This window comes from Melanotaenia boesemani, chromosome 17 (assembly GCF_017639745.1).
Source record: "Melanotaenia boesemani isolate fMelBoe1 chromosome 17, fMelBoe1.pri, whole genome shotgun sequence".
NCBI lineage: Eukaryota > Metazoa > Chordata > Actinopteri > Atheriniformes > Melanotaeniidae > Melanotaenia > Melanotaenia boesemani.
The window spans coordinates 24,147,859-24,158,639 of NC_055698.1; the positions used below are offsets into that span (position 1 = coordinate 24,147,859).

At 36.9% G+C, this 10,781-nt stretch overlaps 1 protein-coding gene across 1 annotated transcript; it reads left to right on the top strand.

Moving 5' to 3' along the window:
- The first annotated feature begins 2,167 nt into the window (after positions 1-2,167).
- Positions 2,168-10,291, top strand: LOC121657126. Its single transcript, XM_042012516.1, has 5 exons — positions 2,168-2,309; positions 5,126-5,449; positions 6,694-6,753; positions 6,905-7,020; positions 7,238-10,291. The coding sequence occupies exons 1-5, from the start codon at positions 2,261-2,263 to the stop codon at positions 7,376-7,378; spliced, it is 690 nt and encodes a 229-aa protein (XP_041868450.1). The 5' UTR covers positions 2,168-2,260; the 3' UTR covers positions 7,379-10,291.
- The last annotated feature ends 490 nt before the right edge of the window (positions 10,292-10,781 follow it).

Sequence of the window (10,781 nt, forward strand, 5' to 3'; positions counted from 1 at the left end):
TACTGTTTTAATTTGTGAATGTTCAGTTCCAACCATCTGGATCACAGCCACATCACTGTTCCCTGACAGTGCTGAGTTCTCCCAATACAAAGTTATTTTTCATTCTAACCCCAATTTCACAATGTCTCTTCCACTACACAGTTGTTATTTCTCTTTATCTTCAGTTTCTTTTTCAGATTACTTTGTGAAGATGTTTGTGTGTTTTTTCTGATGCTCCTCTACAAAACAGCAAGAAATCAAAGACTGCAAATGACAGAGATGTGGAGGTAACTTTTGTTTGTGTATGTCGGTGTTAAATTTTACTTGCAAGTTACATGTGTCTGCATTAAACAAAATACGAGCTTATACTGGTACCAAGTTGTAATTATATGATTTCTTATTTTCAGTGGTCTGTCAACCAGGAAACATTACTTGAACATAAAGAGTCCACCAATCAGGCTCTCAGGCTGGCCAGAATGGACCATGACCAAACCTACGCCACACTCAGCCGCTGAATTTTAGGCATGTTTTTATTGTCATAGAACAAAGCTGGACTTTTTATTATTATTTCTCTATAGATAAACAATATGTTAACCAGTGAGACTTTAAAGCTACTATGTAGATTAGAAAAGCACCTATCTCCTCCATAGCTCCAACCTTGGCCACTTGATGGCAGTAGAGTAAAACAGAATGTGGCATATCTGCATATTCAAATTTCTTCTCATTTAGTTCTTGATTCCCTTTTGTGTTTATATATAGGATGTAAAGTTATTTGGGAACAAGCTGATTAAAAGTGTTTACTATATACTTCTGTGCATTTCAATTAGTTTTTAGTATATAAAGACCCATTTGTCACAGGCAAGATTAGAAAGTTATGCATGATCCCATGCAGCCGGCTGGCAATCAAACACAGTTAGCAATATAAGAAAAATAAAAAAATAAAAAAAAGCTCCAACAACCACAAGGTCCATATCCACCTGACTTTATTCTGAAATCATCAACCTTTGGAGCAATTTCCTTAATAGTGCCACAAAGTGTGTTATAAGAAGAGTTAAGGCAAGCATGAAATATTTGATTAAATATTCCAGACAATACTAAAAATTTTCATAAGCAGTAACTTTCAAGGAGGGCTTGACTTAGTGTGCCCAGAGAAAGTGTATATATATATATATATATATATATATATATATATATATATATATATATATATATATATATATATATATATATATATATATTATACATATATATTAAATAAGATGCTTGTATGTAACTGGACCAGGTATAATTAGCTGTCCACTACTTTACTAAACACAATAAAAATAGCCAAATAGTTTGTTTGAAATTCTGTGAAAAAAAATCCAAAAGTAGCAGAAAATTTTAAAGCAAAACAATGACCTCAGCTATATAAAAATAAATACATAAATAAATTTTAAAAAGTTGGCTGCATACAATTTAGATAAAGCTTTTTCCTTGTTATCAAGAACGCCCCACATAGCCCTCACCCTTTCTCATCAAGGGGTAATCTATATATGACTTAAGGAAACTACTGTGTGGTGCTTCACTACGAAGCAAGAAGTAAAAATTAAAATTATAGCTTCATACAGCTCATAATTTTTTCTGTCTCAAACACATTTCCATCCTCGAGTATGAAATAAGACATTCACAGACGGAAACAGGATGTGCATTCTGGTAAGAGCAACACACTGCCTGTTTCACACTCAGGTATAAGTTTAATCCTATATTAAGTTTTGAAATGTTATCCTATTAATATGAACTGCTAGAATGTGTTAATAGGAGTGAAGCTGCCATTTGATAAATAATCTCAGTTTCTGTTATGCAAACTTGTAGCACATCAGAGAAAACCATCACACAACAGGTCTGGTTTGTAGTAGAGAGTGTCTGTGTGTCTCTTATATATATAAGTTGTGGAAACTCATACTTTCTGTGATGGTCGTGAACTAATGTTGGTCTTGAAGTGTGATCTAAGAGGCCAATGTTTATTGCATGATGTGCAGAAAAACGTCTACCCACTTTTTTTTCCATTAAAGGATGAACTCTGTGGCTTCCTCTGATTTTTGTGTGAAATAGATACTGAAAGCAATTGTTTCAAGTCCAGTATATTAGAGTGGGTGGGACACAAACCAAAGTCTTCTAGTGTCATTTACAAGCGAATGTGCATTCACAGAGAAAACATGAGGTAGAACATAGAAGACAGAGGCAGAACCATCTTATATATTACATCGTTTTGTTTCTGCTGGGAACACATGACCCATCCTTAATGGATCAGTTCACCTTTAATTTGCTTCCATTTCTGCTGACATATATAGGTAAGACTTTATACTTTATTTGCTGATTTACATAGGCCTATTTAGTTTAATAAATTTGATTATTTAGAACAAAACATATCCACTGCTGCTGTACCTCTGTTAGCAACAATGAAACTGGTTACGGTGAGCTGGAATCACAGAACCAACAATGCTTTGGTCATGCAAGATTCTGTGATGCCAGCTGAACGTTTGGTGCAGAGCTCCCTCTGACAGGTATAAATTATTCAGTTATTCAGAAGAAAAAGCTGATGATATCTTTTTTTTTTTTTCCCACTGATAAGGCACAACAATGGTTACTGTTTCTAAATAACTTAAATGTGCTGCCTTTGCACAAAACATCCATCAACTGCCTCAGTGACTGTAGACTATTTGCTCTTATTCCCACTTTGATGAAGGGCTTTAAAGGCTGGTCTTGAGGCACATCAGGGCAGCACTTTCACCCACACTGGACCAGCACCAGTTTGTCTTGAGAGTAAAAAATGTTCAACAGAGGATGCTTGAACAGAGAACGGCATATTACCGTGTGTTATCTGGAATACCGTGGAACTTTTGTGAGGTTTTTAAACTTCAGCTAATGTATTTAATACAATCATCTCCAACAGTGTAGAAACCAAGTTACTGGCCCTGATTGTGAGCCTGCACTCATGCATCTGGTTTAAAACATTTTTATCAGCATGTCACAGAGAGATCATGATTCTTCCTTCCTAACGCTAACACTGGAAGGTAAATGGTTAATGGACTGTACTTATATAGCACTTTTCTAGTCATCTTGATCACTTAAAGCACTTTACACTACATGTCAAATTCACCCGTTCACACACACTCATATAGCACTTGTGTTGTTATATACTGTGTGGTTTGCTCTAACACACACATTTAATCCTCCATAAACAGACTCATCAGGAGGCAACATGGGGTTTAATGTCTTGCACAAGATCACTTCAGCGTGTAGTTAGGGGAAGCCTGGAATTGAACCACCAACTTTCAGAGATGACTGTTCTTCCTTCTGAGCTACAGCCGCCTCAGGAGCCTGTCAGAGTTACATGGAACCTGTCAGAGTTACGTGCTGAGCCCTCTTTTGTTTTCCATCTTACAAAGAACATCATTGAGATGGCAGATTTGGTAGGAGTGCCACAGAAATCTGGCAACAAATCTGACTACAGAGAGGAGATTTGCAGGCTGGACGAATGGTGTTCATTAATTTGACTATATGCATATCAAAAAATGTACATAATAAAACAAAAGGAGTTCAGAGGAAATATGGTGGACAGATGGCCTTTCTTCAAGTTCTGGGAAATAAACATCTTAAACAAATTTCATGGACTCAAAACACTGCAGCACTGGTTGGAAATGCAAAGCAATGATTAGGTTCCCAGGACATTTAAGAACTCTAATCTGTACTAGAACAAAAAAGAAAAAAAAAAACTTCCTTAGATATTGCTGGGTACACAGCAAGGTACAACTATTAACAGACAATGACCACCACAGCAAGGTTTTAGAGTTGTAAGGCAAGACGGGTTTATTGGTATAACACATTTTATATACAAGACACATTTTTTCATTAAACATTAAAACAAGGTGCAAAAGAAAAATTAAAAAGTAAAAAAGTCTGGTAGTTTGTTCCAGATATTAGGAGCATAAAAACTAAACGCTGATTCTTCTTGTTTAGTTTTAACTTGGCCCAGATGAGATTTATATTTTGGACCAGAACCAGAATGTCTTGTACACTAACAGCAAATTTTCTAAATAGTTTCTTTGGCACATAGGAAGCCAGGGTAGAGATCTGAGAACGAGAGTGATATGTTCCCTTTTTGACCCTTTGAGAACATGAGCAGCAGAATCAGTTGCAGTTGTCTTAGTCACTTGTTCTGGATATATTCTTCAGGTTGTTAAAGTTTTGTTAAAGTTTTGTTACTGCTTTACTGGCTATTAAGATTCAATTCAAAGTCCAAAATGACACCAAGATTTCTGTCTTGATTTGTTGTTTTTAACATTGCTGATTTAAAGCTGGACACAAATTGTTGGGTGTTCATTGTTGTTACCCAATAAAAAGATTTCAGTTTTATTTTGATTTAGCCAAAGAAAACTGACATATTCATGTGTTGGATTTGACCCAGGCATGCAATTAAGCTTTGTAGGGGACCAGGGTCTCCTGGTGAGTTCGTAATATAGAGCTGAATGTCATCAGCATAATTATATAAAGACAATGTTTTGTTTCCATGATCTGAGCTAGTGGGAGCATCTAGATGTTGAAGAATAAGGGCCCCAAAATAGAGCTGTGAGGAACTCCGAATGTCTTTGTTTCAGTAGATTCATAGTTACAAGTAATATGAAGTAGTCTCTGTATTTCAAGTAGGATTCAAACCAGCAGTTCCGACCCAATTTTCCAGTCGGTGTAAAATGATGTTGTGGTCAAATGCAGCACTGAAATCAGAACCAAAAACCAAACTTTGCTACTCTCTCTGTTTGAATGGATGTTGTTTAAGACTTTGACAAAGGCAGTTTCAGTGCTGTAATCAGAAACCTGACTCAGAGTCTTCAAAACAAAGTGTTTTCTTAATTGGCAAGAATTTGTAAAGTTGTTCATCAACAGCTTTTGCTATAATTTTACTTAAATATTTGAAAACTGAGATGTATTTCTTCTATTTGCTGTTTGGGTTAATTATTGGCCAAAATCATCACAAATAATTTTACACATATCCTGTATTATTTTAAAGGATTTTACTTCCTTTTTAAACCACGTTTTGACTTCTAAGTCACCATCAGCCTGCCAGTATCTGTAATTAACCATCCTTACTTTATCTGTGTCTCCTCAGGGTGCAGTGTTGGGCAGGATGATGTATTGAAGGGTCCAGTGGATGCAGTCATGGGGGGAAGTGTGACTCTGAAAGCCCTGGTTGAGAAGAAGAAAAATGACATTATAATCTGGAATTTCAGAGACAGGGACGAATGGGTCAATGTTGCTACTTTACGTGAATCAGGGCTACAAGTGAATGATCAGTACAAGGGGAGAGCTTCTATTGACCCCAGCAACGGCTTCTTATATTTGTCATTCCTAAATTGTGATGACAGCGGGGATTATGGCTTTAATTTCGTAGGCAGTACTGTTAAAACTGGAGAAATCAAACTTAGAGTCCTGGGTAAGTCACTTCTTTTCTTAAATCAGACTATGGATGTTACTACTGTACCTAAAAGTATGTAATGTTTTATTAGGACTAGTAAGCTAACTTTCTTTTTCAGTACTTTTTCTACCAAATATGTTGTATTATATTTACTTAATGTGACTGATTGCAAAGAAAGTGAGAGGAAAGAACAGCTTGGTTTAAAAAAAGAACTGGTGACACTTCTACTCAAACATGTTTTCCACTTCTGCCGTGTGGTTTCTCTTCATTTAAAAGGAAATGGTGCTTTCAAGGCTGTGGTTTTAGTTAAACATGAAACAATGAAACTGATGGTCACTGGCTTGGAGAGTTTCAAATAGAAAAACAATTTTTCAACAAGAATATATTTTTTACTTGTTCTCCACTGATTGATGCTTAAAAATCTAAAACTCTTAAGCAGAATATAAATGTGGAAATGCAGCATGATGGATCTTTAAATAAACAAGTTATGATATTTGTCTCCCCGAGTTTTTTTTTTTTTTTTTTTTTCTGAAGCTTCATTCTCAGTAGAGTAGTGTCTTGTGGCTGTTTAATACAAAGCTCCAACAACCACAAGGTCCATATCCACCAGACTTTATTCTGAAATCATCAACCTTTAGAGCAATTTCCTTAATATTGCCACAAAGTACATTATAAGAAGAGCTAAGGCAAGCATGAAATATTTCATTAAATATTCCAGACAATACCAAACACTTTAATACGCAATAACTTTCAAGGAGGGATTCATAGTGTGCCCAGAGGAAGGGGCCATTGAATTCTGTATGATCTTAACGACCAGAGGACACATACCAGAAGTCTGAGATGCATGTAAGGGGAAAGGACATTGAAGCCAGTGCAGGGAAGCCAGAGAGAGAGAGAGAGAGAGAGAGAGAGAGAGTAGTATCACTTCAGAAAACTGGCAAGAAACTCTGATGTGGAAGTTAGATTAAGCGCTGATCCTACAAATAGGAGGTTGCTGTTTCGAACCTTGTTCCTGACAAGCTTTTCATAAGTCTGTTCACTTTTCTATTTCTTACTTTTCTACTTTAATCCTAATAATGGTTAGGAGTTAAAATACATGGTTAGATTTACAAAAATATATGTTGTCACCAGCTATAAATTGTTTTACTCACTCAGTTAAAAAGTTAGGAGTCGTTCTCTCCCCCTGCTGTTACAGGATAAGCACTTTTCTCTCACCAGACCAGTAAATCAGGATTTACTGACTCACATCTGATTGTTCACAGCTGCAGCCACCATGTATGGACCCACCACATCTTATCCTGGAGCCCGTGAGCAGTGTGCAGGTACTCTGTTATCAGCAGTCTTTCAGTGTTGGGTTAATTAATGTTATTACAGTACAATATTAAGTTATTTTTCATTATCAACACTGATTTCACTTATTCTTTCTTTCATAACACTCCTTCTCACACTTCTACCTCTGTGGCCCTTGTCCAGATTGTTTTGTGCCTCTAGTTGTGTGCTCGGCTGTGATCGTTATGCTGTTGGTTGGTTTTCTGCTGCTCCTTTACAAAATGTGCAACAGCAAGAGATCCAGAACTTCAAATATAGAGGTAATTATTTTTGTTTTTACTGTTTCTTTTTGTGTTTAATCTTCATACCTTGTGGAACCATGAAAGACAGGCTCCTCGATCTACATTACCACCCAGACATTTAATATACAGTAACAGTCAAATGTCTGGACACACACACCCATTCAAATTTATTAGTGTCCAGACATTTGATTGGTGCTGTGTTTTGTTTTTTTTTTTTGTTTGTTTTTTTTCTCAGCAATCCAACATCCAGGAAAGACGACCTGCAGTCAAATGCAAAGAAGCCATTTATGATACCCTGAACCTGGCCCCTATGGACGAGGATCAAACCTATTCCACACTCTACTGTGGACGTTTTGAAGCATGCAGCTATTCATAGAAAATCAGAAGCTGCCATGTTTGGATTAAATCAACAAAATATTTGTTAATCAGCAAGTTTTTACAAATGTTGACAGGTATATCTATTTGAATGCATATAACTGAAGCCTGAACCAGACCTCCTGTTGCCTACAGTCTTCATGCAAAGTTAAGCAAATAACATCCTGATCCAGACACACTCACAGGTGTTCATCAGTACAAACAGTGTGTGGATGTGAGATAAAAAGTTAAACCATTTCCACAACAAATGAAAAAACTCAAAGAGTTGTCAGTAAGCAGGAAGTACAGATGGCAGTAAAAATCATGAAAAGTTATCCATCACGCTTTAAAGGTACATATAGATGTATATATTCACCAGCTACTTCATTAGTTACACTTTACTGTTACCAGGCTGGACCTCTTCTGACTTCAGAACTGCTTTAATTCTTCATTATATAGATTTAACATGCTGTAGAGTTGTCAGCTGCACATTCATAATGAGAATCTTCTATTCCATTACATCCTAAATGTGCTCTATTGGACTGAGATCTGGTGACTGTGGGCCAATGGAGTACAGTAAATTTATTGTCGTGTTCAAGAAACCAGTTTAAAATCATTACAACTATGTGATACTATCCTGCTAGAAGTAGCCATCAGAAGATAGTACACTGTGGTCATAAAGAGATGGTCATGGTCAGTAACAATACTCAGATAGGCTGCAATTACATAACCACCAGTCTGAACTGTTAATACAGTGCAGGACGGATCCATGCTTTCATGTTGTTTGCTCCAAATTCTGACCCTAGCATCTGAATGCGGAGCTGAAATGGAAACTCATCCGAGCAGGCAACATTTTCCCAATGCTTAATTGACCAGTTTTGGTGGGTTGGTGAGAAGGGCAGCTCCAACGTCCTGTTCCTGACAGGAGTGGCACCTCGTGTGGAGATGGTAGTTTGCATACCTTGATTGTAACCAGTTATTTGAGTAACAGTTGCCTTTCTGTCATCTCCAGCCAGTCTGCCCATCATCCTCTGACATCAACAAGGCAACAACTGTTGCTTACTGGATATTCTATCTTTTTCACAACATTCTCTGTAAACCCTAGAGATGGCTGTGGGTGAAAATCCCAGTAGATCAGCAGTTTCTAAAATACTGAGCCCAACCCACCTGGCACCAACAACAGTGACACATTTAAAGTCACTTAAATGCAGGGTTTGAACTTCAGCAAGTCATTTTAACTGTGTCTATATGCCTAAATGCATCGATTGCCATGTGACTGGCTGTTTAGATATTTGTGTTAACATGCAATTCAGTAGGTGTACCTAATAAAGTGCCCTGATTTTAACTTTATATGTAACTTACAGGTTAATGTAACCAAAGAATTAAATAAGCTTTGAAAAAGTCCCTGTAATTTATTATTTCTGCATTTAATTTTCATCTTTTTTTGTCTCCTTTATTTTCATTTAAACAGTGTCTTAATTTAAATCTTTGTACAAATGAAACCTGCAGGATTCATGGCATGTTTTTATGGTGAATCTCGGGTGAGTCCAACACTATAACAATATTTTTTTTAAACTGCCATATCAAGAACAGTTTGTCCGCATCAATAGCACACCGCTCAAAAACATATAGGCCTCACTTAAACAACATGTCTTAAATTCCTGTTTAAATCGTTATTCATTACAAAATGGAATATTTTGAGAAGAAAATAACATGGACAATCAATGGAATTCAAAATCATTAACACATGGACATCTGGATTTAGGATCATGCTCAAAATAAAAAGTGAAACAATCAGATCATAGACTGAGCCGACTTCTCTGGAAATTCTGCAAGACACTTCAAAATGAAAGTCATTAATGTGTGTGTGTGTGGCCTCCAGTTGCCTCTTTGCACGCCCTACATCATCTTGGCATGGTCCCGATAAGACAATGGATGTTCTCCTGAGGGATCTCCTCCCACACCTGGGTCAGGGGATCAATCAACCCCTGGACAGTCCATGGTTCAATATGGCAACAATGGATGGAATGCAACAGCATGTCCCATAGCGGTGGATTTGATTTAGGTCTGATGAACCGCATTCCACCCACGTGGAATCTGTTTCTGACAGTTTAAGCAGAAATATGCACATTAGTGGGATTGTAGGACTCTGGCAGTGCTCCTCCTGTTCCTCCTTGCACGAAGAAGGACATAGTGTTCCTACTGCTGGGTTGTTGCCCCTTTTTCATGTCTCCTGTTACACTGGTCTGTCTCCTGGTATCTCCTCCATACACTCGACACTGTGCTGGGAGACACAGCAAACCTTGCCACAACGTGCATTGATGTGCCATCCTAGATGAGCTGCACTACCTGAGTAACTTCTTTGGGTTGCAGATACCCCCTCATGTTACCTCTAGTGGTGAGGCCACTGGCAAAATGCAAACTTTGCCAAAAATCAGCCAGAAAAGATAAGGACGGTTAAATGGTCTGTGGCCACAACCTGCCGGACCTTTTCTTTTTTAGGGGCTGTTATGCTAAATCCATCATTTCTACTTGTTCTGTGTTGCATTTGTACAGCTGGGGAAAGTAATTCACAATTAGTGTTACATCATATATGGAAAGATCAATATCCCAGACTTGTGACTGACTTTGAGTTATATGGTACTCATTATGTGTTCCCATTATTTCTTTGAGCAGCATATTACCTGAAATCAAACGATTAGCTTATTAACTGTGCTTCCCCTCGTGTCCAGCAGGTGGCAGCAGCGTCTCGCTGGACTACATGTCCGCTGTTTATAAAGACATGTGTTATTTTTTCTGCTCTGTCTTTTTATTCATATTAGGGTTATGTGCTCATTATTTAGGAATGGGTTGGTATGTGGCATTTTGTATGGATTTTGTGCTTAGATAATAATTGCTGTGAAGAGGCTTTTTATTTGTCAAGTTTATGATCCTGACCCAGAAAATGATTTCCTTACTGAGACATTGCAAAATGTAACAGCCATCTCACAGAAGTTTTCTTTGCATTATTTCTAACTTTGAAATACATTATTTGTCTGTACACCCCATAAGTCCTGTTATTCAATTACTTCACTTAAGTATAGCTTCAGGTAAATGTTTTCTTGAAACTCATCTTGATACATTATATATATTACTCCATATAAACTGTAATGAAGTATTTCAATTGCAATTTAAGACTTCCATGCTACACCCTTTAATTTACAAATTAAAATGTTTTTTTTTTTTTTTGTTTGTTTGTTTTTTCTTTTTCTTTTTTGTAAAAGAAACAAACAAACTGACAAGTTCCATATCACCCAAAAGAGATGAACACAACGAGATGAGGGGGACAAGAACAAGGAATAATAATAATAATAATAATAATAATAATAATAATAATAATATAGCCTTTTCGGCTGGGATTTTTAAGTTCTAACAAATATATATGT